This window comes from Quercus lobata, chromosome 2 (genome assembly GCF_001633185.2).
Source record: "Quercus lobata isolate SW786 chromosome 2, ValleyOak3.0 Primary Assembly, whole genome shotgun sequence".
Lineage (NCBI taxonomy): Eukaryota > Viridiplantae > Streptophyta > Magnoliopsida > Fagales > Fagaceae > Quercus > Quercus lobata.
Window position 1 is genome coordinate 23,595,983 of NC_044905.1, and position 26,877 is coordinate 23,622,859.

Genomic DNA, 26,877 nt, shown 5'->3' on the forward strand with positions numbered 1-26,877 from the left:
TCCTGTAGGGGAGGTTAACAATATTCATGCCTTGGCAGAGATCCTGGGTTGCCGGATTGGGTCTTTGCCTATGACCTACCTTGGTATGCCGTTGGGGGCTACCCATAAGTCCCCTTCTATTTGGAATCCTATTTTGGAAAAAATTAGTCGGAAGTTGGCCAGGTGGAAGAAGTTGTATTTGTCAAAAGGTGGTAGATTGACGCTGATTAAGAGTACGCTTTCCAACCTTCCTACTTACTATTTATCCCTTTTTACCATCCCTTCGCATGTGGCTAATAAGATTGAGAAGATTCAAAGGGACTTCTTGTGGGGGGATTCCAAGCTTCATTTGGTGGGATGGGATAAGGTGTGTGCTCCTAAGGTTAATGGGGGTTTGGGTATAAGGAAGTTAACTACGTTTAACAAAGCTTTACTAGGAAAATGGCTATGGCGGTTTGGGGTTGAGGAGACTCGTCTTTGGAGGAGGGTGGTGGCTCTGAAGTTTGGGGAAGAGTGGGGGGGTTGGTCTTCCAAGCTGGGCAGGGGTGTTCATGGGTGTGGTTTATGGAGAAGTATCCGAAAAGGATGGGAGGTGTTTAGCAAACACATCCGGTTTGAGGTAGGGGTGGGGGATAGAGTGAAGCTTTGGACGGACCAGTGGTGTGGGGACTCACCACTCCATCTTTCTTTCCCGGTAGTGTACGGGATTGCTTCTAATAGAGAGGATTCGGTGGCCTCGTCTCTTGAACGTTTGGGGACCGAGGCTCGGAGAAGTTGGAAGGTTCTTTTACTTAGAAATCCAAATGATTGGGAGACGGGTGTGGTGGATGATTTCCTTCAAACCATGGGTTCAAACTTACCTCAATCTGAGCAAGGAGACCGCATGGTTTGGAAATTGATGAAGAAAGGGGTTTTTGACATCCACTCATTCTACAATAAGCTCTGAAGCTCCCTGCCTATTACCTTTCCTTGGAAAGGTATTTGGAAGGCTAAGGCTCCTACTCACGTCTCCTTCTTTGTTTGGACTGCGGCTTGGGAGAAGATTCTTACAGGGGATATTTTGCGGTATAGAGGATTCGATTTTGTTGATTGGTGCATTTTGTGCCGTTGTAATGGGGAGTCGGTGAATCATTTGCTTCTCCATTGTGACAAAGCTTATTTGTTGTGGAGCATGGTTTTTAGATCCTTTGGGATTTATTGGGTTTTGCCAAGATCGGTTGCAGATATGCTTTTCGGTTGGTGGAATTGGTTTGGAAAGCACTCTTCTGGCGTTTGGAATCTAGCTCCGTTGTGCCTAATGTGGTGTATTTGGAGGGAGCGTAATTGGCGTACTTTCAAGGATAGGGACAAGTCTGATGACCAGTTGCTCGCTTACTTTAGTGGCTCTCTTTTTGATTGGTCTAGGGCTTGGAGACTCACCTCTAGTGATTCTATTCCTATGTTCCTTAGTTCTCTTCTCTGTAATTAATTTGCTATTTGTTGTCTCCGTTTGTTTTCTCTTTTCTTTTTCTCCTCTCTTTTTGTTTGTTTCCTTCTCTGTATTCTCTGTTCTGCCTTGTGTTTTCATGAGGTAGCTTTTAATATATATCTTTCTTACTTATCAAAAAAAAAAAACCTCCTCTTGATTCTCTTAAGCACCATGGTATCAATTTTTCCATTTCATCAAACTTTGTCACTTGATGCATCATAAAGGGTTAATCAGTAGCAAAGAATTCAAAAACTCATTTTGCACAACAAGTGTACCCTCTGATTTGTTGATATCTAGTTGAACTTTCTCCTCATCAAGTAGGGGAAGTCTTCCTTCTCAGCATTAAGCAACATATATGACTCTTCAACAATTTGAATTAAATCTACTACACATGATTCAGATATTTCACCATACTGTTTAGGTATTACAATTTGTTCTTCCTGCTGCACAAGCGTTAAACACCTTCAAGGTTATTAGGCAGCCTTTGGATGGAGGACTCCATGAACCTAGGCAGCCTTTAGATAAGTAGCGTAAGACTTGGACGAATTTCACTAAATTTTCACGTTTGTTCCATGGATGACTATGCTGGAGTGGGCTTAGAACTAAAAACTCAGCAAATAATTATCTTGTTTTCTTCAAACTGTGCTACTAACTATTTATTCCATTGCCTCAAAGTGTTTCTTCAATCTAGAAAACAACCATGATGAGATTGGGGAAGAAATTTCTTCCAAAAGGATTAGGATAAATATTCATATCAAATTTTTTCATTTATTTCATCCCTATCTTTAATAGCAAGTTTGTGCCTCCTAATGATGGTTTGTTGGAGGTCCTCCTAGAAATGTAGGGCTTTACCTATTAGCTTCATCTTTGCAAAATACTTTCTTGTTATTTGATAAAACCTACTTATTCAAAGAATTGGTCCATCTCATTTAATCAATTGGTGAAAATCCACAGATCTTTCCACAAATCATTGTAACAAGAACCTGGTATACCAACATGAGCTGCCTGAGCTGTTCATTTGAACTGTTGACAAGTCACAAGCAGTGCAAAGCTTGCAGTCCAAAGAAAAATAAATGGTCCATCACATATGAGATAACAAAGTGTTGGATCATATAACACTGGGTCCAACTGTCGCGGACCTAATTACACTAATAACAACATGTTTAAAAATGCCTTATTTTAATGTTGGAAACTGCGTTGGAGTGTCAACAATAATTACAGCCTTCACAGGCCCTTCACAATGGGCCCTAGTACAGGTTGCGCTCCACTGGCAAAATTTCCAGTGATGTGGTGACAGTAGGCAGCTGTAGACACTGCTTGAAGTGCGAATGGCAAGACTGGCAGATTTGTGTCATGGTGGACCAAACACAATCTTGGCAGCAACACACGAGATAGTTTTTCAGGCAAGGATATCAATGGCAACACAGCAGTTTGGGCCAAGAGCAATGACCAAGAGTTGGGAAACCTTGAACCACCGGTGGATCTGTGGGTCTTGGGATGGTGCAATGTGGTTGGTGGGTATGGATGAGTTTGTGGGGTCACCTTGGATTGTTGACTTGTTTTTTGGGTACGCATTACTGGTTACCTTGGTCAAGCTTAACAAGGGCTTTGTTGTAGGTTGGGTTAACAGTTCTGGTCTGGTTGTGACAGCAACCTGGGGTTACAATGATATGGGTTTTGGGCTATAGATAATTATCAACATAGTTGTCAGTATTGTATGATACGTAATACGTACCATATCATGTACAAAGAGTTCCATATCATAATGGCGTATTATTAGTGCTCATGAATCATATGATACAGTGGTGCGTATTGTATGAATCCTATCGTATCGTAAAATCATACATATCATATGATACATAAGACATGTGCTTTAAAATGGGTTTTTTTTTGTTAATATTCGTGCTTTTATTTGAATCCAACAAGTTGTTAAACTTGTTTTTAACACAAAATTATTAGGTTACTTAATTTATTTCAATAAAATAACATGTCCATAAGTTTTTTTTTCTTTTTTCCCTCTTTCTCCTACAAAATTTGGACTACACACTTATACTTCACTTTCATATTTGCAAATTTCTTTTCTATACCACGAATAAGATATTAACTAACAATATAACTATTCTTTTTATTTTTGTCATTATTGTTATAAGTCTAAAATGCTAAAAACCCCAACAACAAGACCACTCAAAAAGACTACGTTGGCATAAAACCTTTAACTCATCCAGCGTCTTCTCATTGTCCTCAAAGGAGTGACGATTTCGTTCCAACCAAACAATCCACATTAAGCGCCCTAGAATCAAATTCCAAATGTTCGAATTATGCTTCCCAAGCCATTGATGCCAACAAGATAACAATCCTGCCACCAATCCTAGCATAACCCAATATATACCAAAAGCCTAAAGCATAAAAGTCCATAAGGTATGTGTAACAGGACAATGTCAACCAATTCCCCATCACAACAACACATATAACACCGATTTGTCAAAGGGTGACCCCTAAGCATGAAATTATCCAAAGTGAGAATCCGATCATGCGCAGTTGTCCACAAAAAGAAAGCCACTCACTTAGAAACCTTTGGTTTCCAAACACCCTTCCAAGGAAACAAAGAATTCGGGGTACCCCGAATCGCATGGTAGTAAGACCGGGTGTCAAACTTACCATCACCTTTGAGCCACCAAAAAAGATTATCTCTCCTATCATCCTAAGGAATACGAGTTTGGATAAACTGAAGTAGAGAATAAGATGTAGCTAGCTCCCAATCTTCAAAAGCTCTATAAAACCTTAAATCCCACACTCTAACAGCACCCCCTTCCGGAATCCACAAAACCTCATAAATACAAGCATCCTTGGCAGCTGAACAAACATAGAGCTCAGAAGAGATCTTTTAGGGTATTATCACCAATCCACCTATCATGCCAGAAGTGGATACGAGTGCCTTCACCCACTACAAAAAACAAATGCTTAGAAAAGCTCTCCCACCCTTCATGAATGCTTCTCCAAATGCCACATCCATAAGTCCTCCTGCAAACTTTAGTACTCAATCCCCCTTGACCCTCACCATATTTTATGGAGATAACTCTCTGCCAAAGATGGGTAACTTCATAACCATACCTCCATAGTCATTTCCCTAATAAAGCTTGATTAAACGACACCACACTTCTTATCCCGAAACCACCCAATTCGATGGGTAAACACACCTTTTCCCAAGCCACCAAAGGATATTTGAAACTCCCCTCAGAAGACCCCCAAAGAAAATTCCTCTAAATACTTTCTAATCTAACAACCACAGCTTTAGGAATAGTAAAAAGAAATAAAAAGTATGTTGGAAGACTTGAGAGAGTACTCTTTAGTAACGTGAGCCTACCACCCTTAGATAAATAGAGACACTTCCACCCTGATAGTTTCATTTCCATCTTCTCCAAAATAGGATTCCAAATCGAAGCTGTTTTAAAAGTTCCCAACGACATCCCCAAATATTTCATAGGCAAACTACCCACTCTACAATGAAGAATATAAGCTAGTGCATCTAGATTATTCACCTCGCCAACAGGAACAATCTCACTTTTCCCAACATTTATCTTCAAACCCGTAAAAGCCTGAAAACAAAACAATGCCAACCTTATGGACAGCATCTGTTCCCTAGAAACATCACAAAATAAGATAGTATCATCAACAAACAACAAATGGAAAATACGCCTACCAAAAGAATTCACTGCCCCCACATAAAAACCCCGAATAAGATTACTCTCCTTTGTCTTCCCCAAAGGTCTGCTTAAAACCTTCATTATCAAGAGAAACAAAAGAGGGAATAATGGGTCTCCTTGTCTCAACCCATGAGAGCTTCCAAAAAAACCTTTAGAGGATCCATTTACCAGGACTGAAAAACAGACAGGAATAACACAAACCTTAATCCACCCCCTCCATTTCAACCCAAAACCCATCCAGCCCAACAGATAAAACAAGGCCTCCCAGTTCACATGGTTGTATGTTTTTTCAATATCAAGCTTGCAAACCACACCTGATAACGGCTCTTCATCCTACTATCCAGGCATTCATTTGCAATGAGCACTGAATCCAAAATCTGCCTTCCGCCAACAAACGAATTTTGAGTCTCAGATGAGATTATCCAAAACCGCCCTCAACCTGTTAGCCAACATCTTGGACAGCGGCTTGTACACACTAGCCACCAAACTGATAGGGCAAAAGTCCTTAATGTTAACGGCATTACACTTCTTAGGAATTAAAGTGAGAAACGAAGCATTCATTAACCGTTTAAACATGGACTGCCGATGAAAATAATCAAAAAAATCCATGACATCCTTTTCCACAACACTCCAACATTTGTGAAAAAAAAGCCATGGTGAAACCATCAGGACCAGGGGTTTTATCACCCTCCATCTCCCTTAAGACCTGGATGAGTTCCACCTTCGTGAACTCCTTCTCTAAGGACAGCCTCTCATCATCTTCAATACATGCAAAATCTAACCCATCCATAGTAGGGCGCCCCACCTCAATTTCCTCATACAACCCCTAATAGAAGAGAACTAACTGAGAACGCACATCAAAACCATCCTCATAGAAAACACCATCCACCTCAATCCTCTTAATTTGATTAGCATTTCTATGTGAGTTTGCTAATCTATGAAAGAAACGAGTATTATTATCTCCCTCCTTCACATACAAGGCCCAAGACTTTTGTCTCCAAGAAATCTCCTCAAGAAAAGCCAACTGTTCTATGTCTCCTTTGAGTTGAATACGACGAATTTGTTCACCATTTGATAGACCCACCAACTCCTCTCTAGCATCTAAACCCATCAATTCAATCAAAAAATTCTTTCTAAAAGCCAAATCACCAAACTCCTCCCTATTCCACCTTTTTAAATCTGCTTTCAAAGCCTTCAATTTTTGTGTCAAAATAAAACTTAGAGAGCCCGCAAAATTGTACCCATTCCACCATTGCTGAACATCAACAAAACCCTCAACTTTCAACCACATATTTTCAAATTTAAAGGCACTCGACTGCATCGAACAACACCAGCTTCCAACAAAAGTGAGCAGTGGTCTAAAATAACACGAAGAAGCACCCATTGGGATACATTCTCAGAATGTTCCTCCCAATCTAGAAAAACCAAAGTCCTATCAATTCTTGACATAGAGGGAAAACCAGAATCTCTAAATCAAGTGAAGGAAGCCCCCTCTAAAGGTAAATCAACTAAAGAATTACTCTCTATAAAATCCGAGAATGCAAACATAGAAAGGCTAAAAGACTCACAACCAAGCCTTTCACTTGGATACCTGATAATATTGAAATCACCTACAAATCACCATGCCATGGGCCACCTGGCACGCACCTGTGATAACTCCTCCCACAAAATAGACCGCTATCCATCGTCATTGGGGCCATACACACCTGTACAAGCCCAAACAAAGTCATCCACCACTCCTCTCAATAAAACAACAGAAAACTATCCAATTACATCCAACTTTTCAAAAACCCTCTTATCCCAAATAAGCAAGACCCATCCCGAAGTCTGCATAGCTTCCAAAACAGCCCAATCAATGAAAGGACTACCCCATAAACTCCTAACAAAAGTAACGTCTATAGAAGATAATTTCGTTTCTTGAAAACATACAATATCACACTTCCACTCTTTTAGAAGATTCTTACAAACCTCTCTCTTCCGGGAATTGTTAAGCCCCCTTACATTCCAAGAAAGTAGTCATAAAGTCATTTAAAACTACCAACAACCCCCACAACAGTCGAAGAAGCTCTACTCCTACTCCTAGAAGAGACACCATCATAATTATCATTAGAAATAAGCCCCTTAAGCTCCCTGAGACCTCGTGACCCTGAGTTTGCAAGTCGCTTAGGCACCTCATCATCAATCACCTTGAGACATTCCTATTCCAGAAGGCGAAACAGAGCCAAACATTGAGCTTCATGATACACAATAGGGAAACCCACCATATTACAGAAATTTTTTATGAACTGGGACACCCAATTCGAAGGTGGCCCAGACTCTATCACTTGAGTTCCCTCTACAGAATCCTGAACCAGCAACTCTCTGAGTTCATTGGGTCCCCATCGAGACAGAGGGTCACACTCCAACACACAATTGTCTCTCTCCAATACCACAACCACGGTCATCCACCCCACTAGTCTCCCACGGTAAAAGGTGAAGCCCAGAATCTGTCTGAAATTCCTCAACAAAATCCACTGACCTCTGCCACGTCGTATCATCATAGTGACTACTCCTCTGTTCTTCTTCGTGATCTTCCCCTTCCCCAAACTCAGCTTCCACTCCATTACCCAAGTCTGAGGAGAAAATCGATTTTGAACCACCCATGGATGACGACAAAGGATCGGCAACACATCTTTCAGAATCAGAGACTTAATCGCTACCGTCGCTGAGCTAACCACCATATCACCGGTGAACCAAGAGTCTCAATTACCTATTCCATGAGTTACCTCGGCATTGGAGCCCGTGACCATGGAAAAAACAGCCTTGACGAAATCAAGATTAACTGCAGCAGAGCTACATCTTGACGCCAAGTCTTTTCCGGTCTCTAGATCACCAAATACTCTCATCGGCATCGTCCCATCGCTACTTGAGCTCTCACCCACCTGTCTCTCTAACGGCGGCAGACCCCGAGACTCACTCTCACCCAGCTAATTTTCTATTGGCTTCAGAACTTGGGACCCCAGCACATACAAAGGTTAGGCTACGGGCTGGACTAAGGGTTGGGCTACGGGTTGGGCTAAGGGTTGGACTAAAGGCCCTTTGCCTTTAGGGTCTTCCAAAGCCAACGTTTGGACCTTGTCAAGCCTAGCAAAAACGATACTATTAAAAATAGGAGGAATGGGCACCCGGGTTTCTACATTTAAAGGCCCATACTTAATGACTTCATTGGGCTTTAGCCTAAAGCACTTTCTCTTCCCATCTTCAAATTTTAAAAACTCTCAAAGCCATATTCTCAGCAATCAACTTAAAAATAAATGCACGTGTGGGTCTGCCATTAAAACTATTTTTGGAAGAATCAACAAGAATCACGTTATTTCCCAATTTATCTCCCAAAATTTCAAAATGCCTAAACTTCTGCTGGTTCCCATAATTATTCACAGCTTGCCTATTCTGGCCACCAATGGCTAGCAGAAAAACACCGCTCTCACCTCCATTACCTGGCCTTGATTTGTCACCGGGAAAGAAGAGGCCTAACTCTTTGTGAAACAAAGACCATCCAGAACGGTTAGTGCTTGTTGGTATCATAACAAACCCTCAGTGAGCCCCACCATAGTACTCAGCTATGGCCACAAAAATGCTAGCCTTATTCGATCTCCCACAAAATTCCAACAACTTATTATTTTCCCATAAAGTTTACAAAGAGAAACTTTCCCCGGAACCCAATCACGAATATCAACAAAACAAGAAAGGATCCACTCAAAGCCTTTACGTCCTACCCAAATAGTGTGCTTGATATGCCAGCTACTCTCATGTATAGCATACAAATCAAGCCACCCACCATTGAAAGAAAAAGAGAAAAACTTTCAATCAATATGGAAAGAAACTTTTCTGCCCCCATGATCCGATAAAGGTAAAGAGGTATTAAGGTGTGAAACTGTTTTGGTATCAGTTTTAAATAGTGAGATATCGGGTGACAATGGAGGTGTAGGCACAGAAGGTTTTTTAGGCAATGTAGATGGTTGTATGGGGTGTGACGGATGAATTGAGCTAGGGGGGATTTCTGTAGAAGGGTGAGAAAAGGCGTATGATGGTAATCCAAAAGGTGGGAATTGAGGTGGGAACAAAAAAGGATAGGGAGAGAGAAGGAATATGTGGGACTGCCGGTGGTAGGAAGGGGAAGAGAGAGGGAGTTGGGGACGGTTGATAGGTAATGTAAAATTTTATGAAATAAAAGAAAACAGCCAACCCAAGTACATTGGGAATGTACTATAGGGGCACAAATTGGGAACCAAAATTACAACGATCAAGTAAAAAAGTAAGGGAAGAACAAGAAAGATGACAAAAAACCACACTCCAATCAAGGAGTGTGCAAAAAAAAAGACTTGTGTGCAAAAAAAGAGACTTAATCTCTAGCCTAGAACGTTCACATCCCTCAAACCTTCTACCATTCCTTTCACACCAAATACACCATATCAAGCAATGAGGCACAAGTCTCCAAAAATCTATGTTGCGATGTCGTCCAAACTTACCCTACCAAGACTCAAACAACTCAATAACCTTGTGAGGCATAACCCAGTGGATTCCAAACAAACTAAACACCAACAACCACAACTCACAAGCTATGGGGCAATGAAGTAGAAGATGATCCACTGACCTCCCACAACTCTTACACACATAGCATCAATCAAAAACTAGCACACGACTTTTGCTAAGGTTATTTGTTGTTAAGATCTTACCTAAGAAAGCAGAGCATGAAAAGAAAGCTACCCTTTGAGGAACCTTTGATTGCCATATCATTCTCCAAGGGAAGGATAAGAGAGTAGGAGGGTAAAAAGAAAGATAGAATCCTCTAACCTCAAAACTTCTACTCCTTGCTAGCTTCCAACAAACCTTATCAGGACCCAACCCCCCGTACAGTCGAAGAGTAGACCATATCCATAAACAGATCAACAGATTCTTGTTCTCAATCTTGAGGTGAACGACGAAATTTAGCATCCCAATGAATCCTCCCACCAGACCAACATAGAACCTCCGCTACTGAAGAATCCTTTGTCCTACTAATGCAATAAAGTTTTTGAAAAGCCTCTTGGAGAGTACGATCTCCACACCACACATGCTTCCAAAACTTCACTCTAGTACCATCCCCCACATCATACAGAAGGAGTTTAGAAAAATTCAGCCAACCACTTCTAATGAATCTCCACAAGCTAACACCATAAGCACTTGTCACTTTTTTCATGCACCAATCACTCCAAACATTCCCATATTTTGTCTCTATAACCCTCCTCCATAAAGCATTAGTCTCCATGCCATACCACTACAACCATTTTCCTAACAAGGCAGAATTAAAACTCCTCAATCGTCTAATACCTAGACCCCCAACCTGCAACGGCTTACAAACCTTAGCCCAATTAAACAGGTGTAATTTAAATTCACCACTAATACCACTCCACAGGTGTAAATTAGTTATTAGTTGAATATATTCTGAATTTATAATGAATATACTCTTTATATATGTATATATATAGTTTTTTTATAAATTGTATTAAGTATTTGTGTATCTTGCGATACACAATACAATATGATACACAATACCAAAAAAAAAAAATCAAAAATCAATTCACGTTTTGACAACTATGACCATCAAAAAAAATCTTCCATTTTTCTCTCTTTTTTTTCTTTTTTTGATGATTTTTTTTGCTACGAGATGGATTTGGTGGCTTCACAAATTTTTTTTTTTTCTCCCTTGTAATAGATTTGACTGTGGCCCATAGGGATGCTTGGAAAACACAATCAAAAATTTGCTTTGATACCAAATTTGATGCATAACAAAACCAAAACAACCTAACAATAAAAATGAAAAATAGAAGAATAAAGGACAGATGACCTAAAAGTAGTCAGCACCAACCAAGAAACAACAAAGCCTCTAGTAGTTAGCACGAGACAATTGGAAAATTTTAAGACAAATTTTACTAATTAAGAAAACTGTAATATGTCTTCATAGAAGTGCAACACTACGCTCATATATAGATTACTAGTGTTGAAAGACAAGAATAAAAGCAAGAAAGAGAGAAAATACAAGGGTAATGTAGTTCAACCTAACAGTCTAAGTCCATGGGATAAAACCCTTGGGGCTACGTCTTTATTGTATTCTCAATTATTGTTACAATGAACCCTAGTAAGGTATATGTAAGAGCTAGGGTTAACCCTACATGGGCTTACAATATATTAGGCCTCTTGGGCTATTACATTAATATTAACCCAATATCTTTAATAACTAGGACCAAGCCCTAATATAAATTATAATTGACTAAGAAAACCTAATTCTAATTTCTAAATGGCTTGGAAAATCCCAATTATTGAATTATAAAATAACCTTGGTTGTACCTAATACACAAAGCTCCCATTTTTACGGGAGCTGGAAGAGATCATGGTAGGCAACCTTAACCCCCAATTTTTTTAGAAAATCCCAATTATTGAATTATAAAATAACCTTGGCTTTGAGAAAATAATAATAACCTAATTAACCACCAACATCTAAAACAAAATACAATTGAGTGATTGAACAATAAAAATAATTCCAAAATAAAATAAAATTTTCTTCATGCTTCCCGCATTACATTGCTTGGAGGGTATATACTTATTAAAGTGACTTGTCTGAATTAATCCCACATCCATTCATAAACTTCATTTTATTCAACACAAATCTAATAAAGAAAATGCAAGGCACAAATCAAAGATGGAAGAAATAAATTAAACAAAGAGAAGTACCTGGACAAAGGGGTACTTTTGCAAATATTCTCTTGTGTAATTCTGAGAAGCAGGAAAATGTGGCCCACAAAAAAGGACACGGGTAAGGTGCGTGTCACTTTCACTAACCATGCTCTCAACCTTTGACAAAATATCTGCACTGGAAAACCTTTGAATTAAAAGAAAATACTTTATCTGAGAGTTTGTAAAACAATGGAGAATTATACACTGAAGATCTAAAAGAGTAACGCAAAAGAAAATGAACAGACGACACATTACACAAAAAGTAAAGAACCATGCTTTATAATCCTTTAGGGAAGAGAAAGCCTTTAAAAATGTCACACTAGAGTTGTCTGCAAATGGTTCGTTATGCTGGATATCATGAGATTATGAACATTTTTCCCCTTCTCATTTTCAAACTCAGCCTAAAAGTTTATTTTTCATTCATAGATGAAGAATTTACTAAGAGAAGAGAGAAGAACAAGGAAATATAAAACAGTCCCATCCAACCAAAGTTTCTAAATTAAAACATTGAGAGTTTCTATGACAAAGAAGAATCAAATTGAGGGTAAACAGAAAACCAAGACAATAAGCGAAGAAATACTGAATTGAGTTTAAATGGAAATTTCAACTCACTCAAAAGCCTACTAGTCTACTACAACATTTTTTTATATGAAAGTTTATACATACATACATACATACATATATATATATATATATATTCCAAAGGAAACTAACATAGTCCATGCTACATTCTGAATATTACATATTCAAGTTTAAGCCATCTAAGAATATTACATATTCTGCTGGCAAATGGTATTAACAGTTAAGGAATCCAAGTCTACTAGACTAATATGTTTATCTTTTCTAAAAGGATAATCAAGAAATTGGAGAAAAATTTAATGCATACTTGTGGACAGGTACTCCTTATAAGGTTATGGAGGCTAAAATCTGCAGGCGGACAGTAAGTACAGCTAACGAAGAAAAGGACTTCGGTTTTAGAAGGCTCCCTTTGTGTTTTCTGCTAAGCGGATCCTGGGACCATTTATTCTATCAGTGTGGGTTCTGGCTAGAGATGGTGCATTCTCTAATCAATAGGCAAATTGGTGATCGGCAACTGAGCTTTAGGGAGTAAATGATAATGCCAAAGGAAAAGGGCTGCATGCTACTATTTATAAAGTTGCTTAAACAGTCCAAAGAGCTCTCAACAACGAAGCAAGTATCAGAACATCAGGGATAAACATTCTTCTTGTAGAAGCAGAAGGCTTATAATTATGCTCAAAACTATAACAGTCTCAATGTCCCAACTCTGTTTCCCATCATAATACAACCACTTACGCAATAAGACTCTATGAGAAACCTCAAAAGTCAAAACTCCCAATGCCCAAGCCCGTCTTTAACCTAAAACATCCTTCAACTTCAAATAGTTGATAGCAAACTTTACCCCCATTCTGGCATATAGAGAATCTCTCTGAAGCTACTTCAACCTTTGCACAACCAAAACAAATATAGGGAAAAGGGACAAAATTCGTTGACTTAAAAAGTGCTTAGAACAAGTTTAAGTCTCCCCCACTGGCACCATCTCACTCTTTCTCAAGTATCTGTCCAAAACAAAATAGAACACTCTTCACAAAGAATACAACAGTATAGCATCAGCCTCAGAAAGAATGGAATTACCTGCAAACAACAGGGGAGACACTACAATCTCATTCCCACCAACCAAATCCCTTTCAGAACCTGTAATCATGCCTCCTTTTTTGCATGTTGACAACCATCCCACTCATTGCTTCTATAACTAGAATAACCAATGAAAGGAAGGGAGGGTCCTCTTGTCTTACCCCCTTGACATATCAAAAATCCAGACAACCTTCAAGGATTCAATCCACTAGGAGAAAAACATGAAGGGTAAAAATACATTCTAAGAAGAGATCATTCTATTATTGTTCCCTTAAATAATTATTCTGTTAAGTGAATAAACTACTCTAATAAATTACCAATACAGACTATTATTTTGCAATAAATAATACCATCCATGCAAAAAAATAACATCTCAACATTCATTGTGATAATGAATGAAAAATCTCATAAACATACATCTTACTATATACTTGTGCTGTTATGTGAGGGGTAGTAAAAACTAAGATAAGTGATTAGTATGCAAAAACCAAGGGTCCGTTTGAGAGTTTATAAGGGAATGGAATGGAATGATCATTAAATGAATGGAATGGAATGGAATGGAATGGATTTAGTAGGGAAAGGAATGGAATGGAATGTAAATAACATTGTTTGGAAGTGACATTGGAAGGAATGGAATGGAATTATTTTATAATAACATTACTATTATACCCCTCATTTTAAAGAACATGAAAAATAATCAATGAGAACTTATAAGTTATGTTATTAGTCGGAGTCCTAGTCAAAGAAATTATAGGCAAGTTTTCTGTTCATTATAAAATTTGGACACTTCACAATATGCTTTTGCGTTCTTTGGCTTAATAATATAAAAAAATTTATAAAATTTGGACACTTCAAAAATTTATATTTTCATATATTTATAAATAAATAAATAATTATATTAAAAATAATCTAATCCAACTCACTTAAAGTCCTAAACTACTATTATTTTAATTAAAATAGTAATTAATTCTGTTAATGGCTTAATGCAACAGAAAGCCAAAATCAATACCATCAAAAAAAAAAAGGCCAAAATTGAAATAAACCTTTTATTATTGATTTTCCTCATCACAAATATATTACTTTCTTCTCATTTTGAATTTTTTTTTTAGGGAAAGGGGAGGAATGAGTGTTCCCTCCTAACCATTCCATTCCCTCCCACTTAAACTCTCAAACAAGGGAATGGACCTTCCATTCCCTCTATTAAAACTCTCAAACAATGAGAGGAAAGAATATTCTAAAAATATTCCTTTTATTCCATTCCTTTCCCTCCTCCCAAACGAAACCTAAAAATAAAAAATATAATCACATCAAATTAACTTAAAAACAATTCTTCCAGTGAGATGCAGCTCAAGTGACACCTCCTCCTCCCGTTGAAAGAGCAAATTGAAGTGATGTAGCTAATAAACTACTTTAACAACTTAAAAACAATACTGCCAATGAGCTGCAGCTAAGGTGACACCTCCTCCACCCCTTGTTACAGCAAGGTGAGGTGACGTGTGCCTGTTTGGTAACTTGGTTTCAAACCGTACTTTTTTCAAACTCAACTTCTTTCTAGCTACAGCTTTTTCAATTCAAACAATCCCATTTTCAGAAGATTGAAAAAATAAGCTGAACCAAACAGGCATGTGAGTAAACTGCTCTAATAACATAAAAACACTTCTGCCAATGAGCTGTAGCTAAAGTGACACCACCCTCCCCTTGTAAGAGCATGGTGAGGTGATGGATTCAAGACCAACCATATTAATGCATGAGTTTTGCAGGTTTGAGGTCTCTCATACTCGCAGGAATGGTAATTTTACTGCAAATTTGTTACCAAAATATGCTTTAGGTGTTGAGCATTATGTTACTTGCATTGAGGAGAGCCCTTGTTCTCTCTCAACTGATGTAATTTCTTTTCATTCTGTTTAGTGAAATTCTAGTCTTAAAGTGGGTTAAAAACAATTTGTAATTTTGTATCATGAACTTCCAAAGAAAATATTTTTCGCATAATACATGAAGTGTATGGCAACAGCTAGTGCTAGATACTCTTTTGCTTTTAATCAAAAGGTGTATCAGTCTCAGAAAGGAGAACCCATTTGTCTTTTTAACTTTCTTTTTGTTGTGAAGACTTGAAATCAGTCAACGGCTTCAGTGGGGTGTGAAGATTGAACGCATATGATATGATAGGGAAAATGGGGTTCATTTCTCTCAAAAAGATATAACATAAATTATGTATTATTGATTGCATCAAAAGGATTTGGTGGAAAGGGAAGCGTTACAGAGACATAAAAATAAAATTAAAATAAAAAATAAATAAAAAGAGAGAGAGAGAGAGAGTAGTGTTTACCTGTGTGAAGCCTACAGAGTTTGGTGAGAGAAGAAGCGACATTCCAGAGGACAATCGACCTCCTTATATACATTCTTTCCCCACCTCTCTGAGTTTCTTTCCCAGGTCTCGTTCAGCGCGTGTTTCTCTTTCTTTTTTTTTTTTTTCTTTTTTTCTTTTTTTACACTCTTGCACAGTATATCTCATGTCTTTCAACCCGATACTAATTACTGTTTATACCAGATGGACTCACAAAGAGGTAAAGCGCTTACACAAAAAATTCAGTGTGTGTTTCATTTGTGAGTTTCCATTGCTGGTTTGGAATTTTGGTTTTTTTTTAAATAGAGTTTCAAACTATTAACAGCACACAAAGAATTTTTTTTTTTTTATATAAGATAGAAATTTTACTCTAACCTAATCTAAGTGTATATATGTGTGAAAGCTCCCTCTTAGAGACTTGAACCCTGGCCCTTACCCTCTACACTCCACAAGCACTTATACTTGTGGAGTGATCATCGCACCAAGGGTGTACGATGGTCAGCACACAAAGAATTTTGAATACTCGTTAATGTCATGAAATATGAGGTTATGTTAAAACACTAATTGAATTTTTTTTTTTTTTTTGGGAAGGCAACACTAATTGATATTTAGCGGAGGTAATATTTTTGGCAAAAATGCAAATAAACAAACCCTTTAAAATATTTTACATTAAAACAAATGGAGTGAAAAATTCGTTTCAGTTATTTAACTTTATTTTCATTCAATTGAGTTTTCTATGTTTTAAATTTATTCAATTTAGGTCTTTTGTCCAATTTCGTTAAATAATTTTCGTTAAGTATGCAATTAACTAATAAAAAAATTAAAATGAGATTCTGACATAAATAATCTATAAAATATTTTATTAGTTTTATAGATTTTTTTCATGTGAGACAAATATTTTTTAAAAGTTAATTTTAAATTAGATAGAATGTTTGAATTAAATAAATTTGAAACTTGGAGAACTCAATTTAATGAAAATAAAATTAGAGGACTGAAATGAATTTTGATCGAAACTTAAAGGGTGCAATTTGCATTTTAGCCTAATTTAAACTTGTGTTTCACTTTTTTTTTTTTTTAATAAACACAAAAGTTTATCATCAATTGAGTTAAATAAGAACTAAAATAGACAAAATGGAAAGGTTTAATGATTTGAGGTTTGACATGAATTCAAGCATAGTTCATATTCATAGTGTTGTGTAAAAAGTTAATAAATTTGAATTATTTTTAGTTAGACAAACAAATGGCATTAGAAAGTAAAATCTTTCAAATTTTCTCTTATTTTAATTTTAAAAATAAAATTAGTTATATGACTGAGTTTTTTTATGAATCATTTATATTGAACTCCTTATATTTTGCATTGAATTAACTCATTTGGCAAAAAAAAAAAAAAAAAAAAAAAAAATTTAATTAGACAGAATACATAGTACAAAATTTAGACTCCAATTGAAAACCTAATTGAATTTTCTCTTAGTTTTAACTTTAAATAAATATAAATATATTAATTTTAAAAGAAAAGAATTAAGCGCAAGTTTTTTCATTGGGAAGTTGTTGAATAAGTCTTAATACACTATGGTTTTTTTAATGGAGACAATGAAATTTGAATCTACGACATCAGCTCCATTATAATTACTTTTTATCATTATGCCAAGACACCAATTATTTTTTGGTGTAAACGAATTCAAACCCTAAATCTCTTAATATACTATATTTTTAGTTTCTACTTGTTCCTTTATTCATTATTCTTTATCGAATATTTTAGGTCTTTGGAACTTGTTACTCTACACAAAGCATCAAATCTATATATATAATAATAGGTAAAACTGAGAAAAAATCCAATTACATTTCAAATTGGAATTCAATTAGAGTCTAATTTTGTGCCACGTGTCTCATCTAATCTAAGTTTCTAAATTTTTGTGTTAAGTGAGTTAGTTTAATATAAAAATTGGATTTCAATTAGAGTTTAATTTTGCGATATGTGTCCTGTAGGGTTGGTCTTTGGGCCCAGGCCCAACAAGTAAGTGATTCTAGCCCAAAGAACCCTAGACAATGAATTTGTAGAGAGCAGGTTACAGAACTAGGGCTGGACGAAGTGAATGTTAGTTAATTGTATGTCATGCAGCAGTTTGAACGTAAGAATATCTCCTTAATGCCCATAGGATACTCAGTCCGAGGAGACGTATGGGTGCACTTTTGGCTCTGATCAAAGACTATTGCCTTTCTCTCTCTTTCTATATCCTTTTTGTTTTCAAATTTTCGATCCCTTCTTCATGGGGATTTCCTTCTCTTATATAGCCTCTTTAAATTGACAAGAGCCTTACACTTGTTAACCATCTGGACCTTCACTTGAGTGCCTGTCCCATCGGACATCCACCTTATCTTTCTGTGAGTTGCATTGGCCAATGTAACACTGTTCACCTGTCTTCTCCACATTAATGCGGCTGGAAAAGTAGCTTCCTTGCATTTAATGCGGCAGTGGTGGTTTCCCACCGGACGTCTTACATTTTCTTCCTTCTTCCTACTTTGTGAGGCTCATCCTACTACCCACATTTGTTTGGGATGATCCTTCACTGTGGATGGGGCGCATATTGGGCCAGTATTTGGTGTGTCCGAGGAGACATTCCTCCTCGGACGTCTTTTTAAATGAGTTGGGCTCAACAGGGTTAGGTTGGAAGTCTTTTGGTCCCCCTTTTCCCTTTTGGTCATGGCTAGACTCCATGCGAGGCCCAAGGCCCATTGTTGACTTGGAAATTTTACCCCTACAATAGCCCCTCAAAATTCCGGCTCTTTCTCTTTTGTCCGAGGAGGAAAGGCGGGATTTTGACATTCATAGGATCTTTTATTGTGGATTCCTGCTTCACCCGTGCGGAGATATGATTCTCACGTGCCTCATTAATGCTAAAGGTGTTTAATGACCCATGAGGTGCTAATTATTGCTTTCAGTGGTTTTATATCCTTTCGATCCGACGGTTGGGCGCCAGATCAACGGTTGACATCATTTCCATTTCTTTAGGCGAGAGTATGTCTATCTAGCTTCTCCCAAATATATAAGATTTTTTTGAAAGGCATTTCCTCCTCATTTTTTGGACAAGCACTCAAGCATTCAAAGCACTCCAGTACCTTCCCTTTCAGAGTGTTCAAGCCTTCGCGATCGTCCCCTTGAAAATTTCCAGCGAGTTCCTTACCCGTAAGTGCACATTTCTTTTCCGTTGCCTTTCCCGGCGTTATTCCTTAAGTAAATCATCATCGCATTGCCTAGGATTAGGGGGATGGGTAAGCTTGAGAAAATGGTAGACTCTCCGGCTGGTATGGAAGGTTTCAGGGCGAAGTACCATATTCCGCCGAGAGTAGGTCTGGAATATTGCCATTTGGAGGAAATTTTGATCAAGAGACAGACGAGACAGGTCGCCATTCCAATGATAGCCTTCGTGGAAGGAGGAATGACGATCCCAATGGGGAGGATAACTAGGGATTATTTGCGTGGTCATAGGCTGGCCCCCTACCAGTGCGCCGCGAACATGTTCCGCATCCTGGGGTGCATAGATGCCTTGAACGATCAGATGAACCTCGGCCTTTCGTGGCATGACGTGGTTCATCTATATGAATGTCATAGCCTCGGCGACTCATATTACCTAAAGTCTAGGTCCAACAAGGTGAGGTTGATATCCTGCCTTCCCAAGTCCAACAAAGGCTTGAAGGACGACCTTTTGATCGTCTCCAGACCATGGCACGACAGTATTCACTGTCCGATCAGGGCAGGAAAACCAGGTGGGACATCGTAGAATTAAATCCCCTGAAGGGGACTTTAATTTTGAGCTTTCTTTTCCTTTTTCAGTTCTGGTCTTGTTTATTTGCCTCCTCGGACTAACGTAACCCTTTCTTTGGGCTTCGCAGACAAGGAGCGAACGTCTCCTCGGCTAAGCTTGGTTAACATTCCGGCACTCAATTTTCTTCTAAGGTCTGAGATTTACGTGAGCACGGATGGACAACTGCGGTCCGCTCCTCTGATTTTGGACTACGTGCCTCTCTCGCAATCTGTAGTAGACGCTGGTCAAGCTATCAGGACCGGAAGTCCAAGGTTAGCACGCATTGACGTCTCCATACCGGGATTTCTCGCTTCGACAGACTTACCTCTCGACCAGCTGCCTGCTCAGCCCGTTCTTCCCGCAGCAGTTGTCCCTGTGGAATAAAGGACAATCTTCCAAGGATGCCCCAAAGGAGCAAACTACCTCCAAGGCTCCTCCTCCCCTTCCTCCCATGTCCGACCAAGCACTACAGCCTATGCCCATATTGAGGCGAAAAAGGCCTGTCGAAGAAATGGAGGAGGGCAAGGTTGGCCGTAAAAAGACTAAGCCCCAGAAGAAAGGCAAAGAGACTAAAGAGCCTAAGGAGAAGAGGACCAGGTCCGTCGATAGCCGAGATAAGGCGGCTATTCGGAGGGAATAGCGGACATGGTCGCCACGGGTCAAGTTAGACGGCGCCCCAATTTCCTGGGATGCGACTCTGTGGGAGTCTCAACGAGGGCAAGCGTCGTTCCTGGCCGAGGCCTTGCAGCAGCCTCTCCTTTTGCCTCGCGATATGGAGGGTCTTCGGGCTACTCGGCAACCAGACCTTTTCATGTCGCTGAAGAGGGACATGGCTATGGTAAGTGAAGACTTCTCCTATCTAGTCTTCCTGTTACGCATCTATTTATTCGTTATTCTCTTTTGATTAGGCCTTTACTTTTCTGGCGCAGGTCACTCAACAAATCTTTGTTGCTGAGGAATGGGCCAAGAAGGCTCACGAGGACCTTCACAGTGAGGCTCAGTCCCGCTGTGCTGCCGAGAAGACTGCTGGCGACCTCAGGCAAGAAAATGATCGCCTGAGCAGTGAAGTAAAGGAGGCAAAAAAGGGTCGCACGAGCGCGGAGGCCGGCCTTAAAAACGCCACTAAGCAGGCTGAGGAACTGCGCCAACAGCTCCGCCAGTCCGAGGGAAAACTCGAGACAGAGAAGTAGGCGGTCTCAGATCTCAAGGCCGAGCTTGCGAAGGTCAAGGAGGAGGCCCGCTTGGCCAAGGAGGCGACCGAGAAAGTAATGGCAACCTCATATGATCGCAGAGTTAGGGACACTGAGATTAGGCTGACCGAGGAGGTGGCAGCCGTATGCAGGGATTACATCACCATGTCTTGGGGTGTAGCCTTGGATCGGGCAGCAGTTCCAGCAGACTCCGATCTCTGGAAAGTTGAGAATATCTTTTTTCTGAAGGATATTCGTGAGACTCCCGACGCGGTTGCCCCTGAGGAGCCTCTCTCAACGAAGGCCTTAGCCTCGGACTCCCCTATGCCTGAAGCTGAGGATGCGCAGCCGGCCGCGAAGGACAAGTAGCCCGAGGACAATCTCTCGATCAGGGACGTTGTCGCACAGGCTAAGGAGGCCGTTCCGGGACCCCAGGCGGGAGATGTTCAGTCTGAGCCTGCTCAGGGTTAGGATTTAAGAAAGTAGTGTAGGACTTTATCTGTAGCTGTTTTCTTTAATCCTTACATTTGGTATTGTTAATGTATGTGGAAGATCACTTTTGGATTTCAATGAACGTTGTCATTTTCCTTTAGATTTTATTGCATTTATATCTCTCTGCTTTCATTATAAATGGATATCTACTCTGCCACTAACTGTTGAGAACCAAGCATAAAAGAGTGAATGTGTAAAAAATGATAATTAATGAGTAAAAAATGATAGTCAATGACTAAGTAAAACTGCTCCCAGGTTAACTTCCTCAAAGCCTGTGATCTGAGGGACCTAGCAGGACTTGGATTCTATCTAATACTTAACGAGAAATGATAGAGTTGTTAAATTCCCCCAAGCACGTGGTCCGAAGAGACAGGCAATACTTGGGTTCTGTTTAACACTTGGCGAAACTGATAGAACTGTTAATTTCCCCCAAGTCTGCGATCCGAGGAGCCAGGTAGGATTTGGGTTCTGTTTAACACTTATTGAAAACGGCTTCAAGGTTAATTTCCCCCGAGTCTGTGGTCCGAGGAGCCAGGCAAGACTTGGATTCTGTTTAACACTTATTGAAAACGGTTTCGAGGTTAATTTCCCCCAAGTCTGTGGTCCGAGGAGCCAGGTAGGACCTGGGTTCTGTTTAACACTTATCGAAAATGGCCTAGAGGTTAATTTCCCCCAAGTCTGTGGTCCGAGGAGCCAGGCAGGACCTGGGTTCTGTTTAACATTTATTGAAAATGGCCTAGAGGTTAATTTCCCCCAAGTCTGTGGTCCGAGGAGCCAGGCAGGACTTAGGTTCTGTTTAACACTTATTGAAAATGGCCTAGAGGTTAATTTCCCCCAAGTCTGTGGTCCGAGGAGTCAGGCAGGACCTGAGTTCTGTTTAACACTTATTGAAAATGGTCTAGAGGTTAATTTCCCCCAAGTCTGTGGTCCGAGGAGCCAGGCAGGACTTGGGTTCTGTTTAACACTTATTGAAAATGGCCTAGAGGTTAATTTCCCCCAAGTCTGTGGTCCGAGGAGCCAGGTAGGATTTGGGTTCTGTTTAACACTTATTCCGAGTAGTTGTACAGTAATATGGCGCAAAGGATTATGTCTTACTTTAATAACAGTACCTTTTCAGATTATTTACATTCCAAGGGCGTGGCACTACATGTTCATCCAAATCTTCCAAAAAGTAGGCTCCTATGCTGGCTACGAAGGTGATATGATATGGGCCCTCCCAATTTGGTCCGAGCTTTCCCTACGCAGGGTTTCTCGCAGTGCCCAGGACCTTCCTCAGTACCAAATCCCCTGGCACCAAGGGCCTCAGCTTCACCTTGACATCGTAACCTTGCTTGAGCTTTTGCTGATAGTGGGTAAGCTGGACCATTGCCCTTTCCCTTCTTTTCTTGATGAGGTCCAAGCTTTTTTCCATAAGTCCGTTGTTGGCACTGGGGCAGAATGCAGTGGTCCTTTGTGTTGGGAAGTTTACCTCCAATGGAATGACAGCCTTGGCCCTGTAGGTCATCGAAAAGGGGGTTTTCCCTATGGATCTGCGAGGTGTGGTGCGGTATGTCCACAAGACGTGGGCCAACTCTTCAACCCACCACCCTTTCGCGTCGTCCAGCCTCTTTTTCAGCCCATTCACTATAGTTTTATTGATGACTTCCGCCTGTCCATTACCCTGCGGGTAAGCCGGTGTGGAGTATCTGTTGGTAATTCCCAGCTCACTGCAGTATCTTCTGAAAGCCTTACTGTCAAACTGGAGACCGTTGTCCGAGATCAGTGTATGAGGGGTTCCGAATCTAGTGATGATATTCTTCCAGACAAATTTCTTGGCATCAACGTCCCTGATATTCGCCAATGCCTCAGCTTCGACCCATTTCGTGAAATAATCCTTGCTGACGAGGATAAACCTCTTGTTCCCTACTGCTTTGGGGAATGGTCCCAGGATGTCTAGGCCCCACTGTGCGAATGGCCAAGGGCTGGACAGCGGGTTAAGGTTTCCGCCAGGCTGGTGTATATTCGGAGTGAACTTTTGACACTGGTCGCACTTCTTCACATATTCCTGCGCCTCTTTCTACATGCTCAACCACTAGTAACCCTGCGTTATGGTCCTATGGGATAGGGACCTACCCCCCGTATGACTTCCACAAATTCCTTCGTGTAATTCCTCCAGGATGAGTTCAGTGGCCTCTGGATGCACACACAGCAAGTACGACCCTGAGAATGAGCGCCTGTACAGTTTGGAGTCATCGAATAACCAGAATCGGGAGGCTTTCCTCCTAATCTTGTTGGCCTCGTTCTTATCGTCAGGTAGAGTATCGTGCTTTAAGAACAGCACTAGAGGGTCCATCCAACTAGGCCCAACTCTGACGTTGTGGACCCGTATTTCGTTGGCCCTCGTCGTCGTTGGGCGGTAGAGATCCTCTACGAGAATAACCCGGGGAAGTGGCCGAGCCGAGGAGGTGGCTAGCGTTGCAAGAGAATCAACATGGGTGTTCCCGCTTCTTGACACATGCGACAGATTGAAGTGACAAAAATGGGTCTGCAGGCGTTTAACTTGGACTAAGTACTCTTGCATTCTTTCATCCTTTACCTCCAGCTCCCCGTTTACTTGTCCCCCGATGAGTCTCAAATCCGAGAACATGTTCACGAATTTTCCACCCAGTTTCTGGATTATTGACATTCCTTCCAATAGTGTCTCATACTTGGCTTCGTTATTCGTGGCGAAGAATCCAAGCCTCAGCGATTTTTCGATGGATATCCCCTCGGGGGAGACCAAAACGAGCCCTACTCCTGAGCCCCTTTGGTTGGCTGCGCCGTCGACGTGCGCTTTCCACCAACTAGGCTCTTGCTGAGTGATTGCACTTATCAATTTCCCGTCTGGGCTTAATGACCCTGCCCCTCCTTCTAGTATGGGCTCCGCAAATTCGGCTACTAAATCTGCGAGGACCTGACCCTTCACAGTAGTGCGAGGCATGTACCTAATGTCAAAGGCGCCTAGGATCGTTCCCCATTTTGCAATTCTGCCCGTGTAGTCGGCACTCCGAAGAATGGACTTTAGCAGAAGCTGAGTTAGTACAACTACAGTGTGTGCCTGGAAATAGTGGGGGAGCTTTCGCGTGGCTTGTACGATTGCCAAAACGGCCTTTTCGAGAGGGAGGTAGCGGATCTCTACCTCGTGCAGCGATTTGCTTACGTAATAGACGGGTCGTTGCGTGCCATTGTCTTCTCGGATCAGTACTAGGCTCACTGCATGAGGGGCTACTTCGATGTAGGCAAACAACACCTCGTCGGCATCAGGACTAGACATAATTAGTGGTCGGGCGAGGTATTTTTTGAGCTGTTAGAAAGATAAAGCACACTCCTCAGTCCACTCGAAATCCTTCCACTTGTGCAATAGGAGGAAGAAAGGCCTGCATCTGTCCGCTGCGCGGGAGATGAAATGGTTTAAAGCAGTTATCATACCGGTGAGCTTCTGAACCTCTTTGGGATTCCAAGGGGGCTGCATGCTTTGAATAGCTCTTATTTAGTCAGGGTTAACTTCTATACCTCTGTGGGTCATCATGTAACCTAAGAATTTCCCTGATCCAACCCCAAATGAACATTTGGATGCGTTTAGTCGCAGCTTGTACTTTCTCAGAATTCGAAAGATGTCCCCAAGATCTCTAACGTGGTCAGCCACTAATTTGCTTTTCACCACCATGTCTTCTATATACACCTCAACGCTCTTACCCATCTGCTGTTCAAACATCCTGGTTATCATCCTTTGATAGGTCGACTCGGCATTCTTTAAGCCAAAAGGCATCACCTTATAATGATAGTTTTCGACTGGGGTGACAAAAACAGTTTTCTCTTGGTCCTCGGCAGCCAGGGGTATCTGATGATAGCCTTGGAAGGCGTCCAAAAAACTCATTCGGGGGTGTCCGACGATCAAATCCACCAATCGGTCTATCCACGGCATGGGGAAGGGATCCTTTGGGCAGGCCTTGTTTAGGCCCGTGAAATCTACACAGACCCGCCATTTTTCGTTCTTCTTTTTTACCACGACTGTGTTGGCTAACCATTCGGGGTAGAAAACCTCCTTGATAGCCCCTACTTTCTTCAATTTTATGACCTCCTCTTTCACTGCGTCTGTGTGTTCTTTCGACGATCACCGAGGAGGCTGCTTCTTAGGCGTTATAGCCGGGTTAACATTAAGATGATGGCAGATGAAATCTGGGTCGACCCCAGGGGCCTCATAGGCGTCCCAAGCGAATACGTCCACGTTTTGTCTGAGAAAATTAACTAGCTCTGACTTCTCTTGGGTGGTAACTCTGAGCCGAGCTGAAAAAACCTCTCTAGGTCTGATCCGACGAGCACTTTCTCCAGGTTCTCACAGCTCACCTCCATGGCTGGTTCTCCACCATCCGAAGCCGCCAGGACCGGGGTCATTAATTGCTACAAGCGGTTCTCAGTTGAGGTGGAAGGTTCGCTATTTGGTCATCGTGAGATTGCAGACACCATGCATTGCCTGGCCCTGGTTTGGTTCCCTATTATTTCTTTGACTTGACCTCCTGACAGATACTTCACTTTTTGGTGCAAGGTTGATGGCACAGCCCTTAGTGCATGAAGCCATGGTCGGGCCACGATTGCTGTGTAGGGGGAGTACGCATCTACCACAATGAAGTTCACTTCCACCACGTCTAAGCCTGTTTGTACAGGCAGCCTAATCATGCCTTTCGGGGTGACGGTTCTTCCTTCAAAACTGACCAAAGGGGAGTCATATGGCGACAGGTCCTCTGGTTTCAAGTTCAATCCTTTATATAAGTCAGGATACATTACTTCCACGGCGCTGCCTTGATCAACCAGCACTCTTTTCACGTCATAACCTCCAATTCTGAGCGTGACGACTAGGGCATCATCGTGGGGTTGAAGGGTTCCTTGTTTGTCCACATCCGAGAACCCGATTAAGGGCGTGGCAATTATTCTGGCTCTCTTGGATTCCCTGTCGTCCGGCTCAGTCGGGAACCTGCCCACTGACATTACTCTGAAAGTGCTGGAACCGGTCCTTCCAGGTGCGACAAGAATGACATTTATGGTGCCAATGGGTGGCCTCAATGTACTTTGTCTGGTTTCGATATTCGACTGTTCCTGCCATCCTTCAGGGTGATGTAACAGGTGCCTCAACTTCCCTTCTCGGACAAGCCAGTCCAAATGATTTTTCAGATTCCTGCAATCATCGGTGGTGTGACCTGGCTCTTGGTGGTACACGCAATATAGATTCTGATTACGTTTCGAGGGGTCACCTGCCATCCTGTTCGGCCATTGAAAGAACGGTTCGCCCTTCACCTTCTCTAGGATCTTGTGTAATAGTTCTCAGAACACAGCATGGACTGCCTGTGCCCTAGTGGATCCAGACTGTTCTGCGTAGTCTCTTCTCGGCCTGTTACTACTATTAAAGCGGTCCGACCTGAAGTCCTTCCTCTCTTGAGGGACAACCTTCGCTTTACCCTTCCCCATCTGCTGGTCC

The 26,877-nt window shown here is 40.9% G+C and overlaps 3 protein-coding genes across 6 annotated transcripts in view; all 3 read right to left on the reverse strand.

Moving 5' to 3' along the window:
* Nucleotides 1-16,026, reverse strand: part of LOC115975023 (hydroxypyruvate reductase) — a 29,984-nt gene extending 13,958 nt beyond the window's left edge. Inside the window, exons 1-3 of one of the 4 annotated variants that reach the window (XM_031095649.1) lie at nt 15,884-15,963; nt 13,558-13,765; nt 11,902-12,035 (exon numbers count right to left, since the gene is read on the reverse strand). In XM_031095649.1, coding sequence (XP_030951509.1) covers nt 11,902-12,035; nt 13,558-13,627 — 204 coding nt within the window. In that variant the 5' untranslated portion in view covers nt 13,628-13,765; nt 15,884-15,963. Of the gene's footprint in view, nt 1-11,901; nt 12,041-13,557; nt 13,766-15,883 lie in introns of all 4 variants that reach the window. The other 3 variants (XM_031095651.1, XM_031095648.1, XM_031095650.1) reach the window with 3 other exon arrangements.
* Nucleotides 16,027-23,457: 7,431 nt separating this feature from the next.
* On the reverse strand, nt 23,458-24,678 carry LOC115961521. The gene has a single exon (XM_031080497.1). The coding sequence runs from the start codon at nt 24,676-24,678 to the stop codon at nt 23,458-23,460; it is 1,221 nt and encodes a 406-aa protein (XP_030936357.1).
* Nucleotides 24,679-25,847: 1,169 nt separating this feature from the next.
* On the reverse strand, nt 25,848-26,660 carry LOC115961528. The gene has a single exon (XM_031080503.1). It carries the CDS (start codon nt 26,658-26,660, stop codon nt 25,848-25,850), a length of 813 nt encoding a protein of 270 aa, XP_030936363.1.
* Nucleotides 26,661-26,877: the final 217 nt, after the last annotated feature.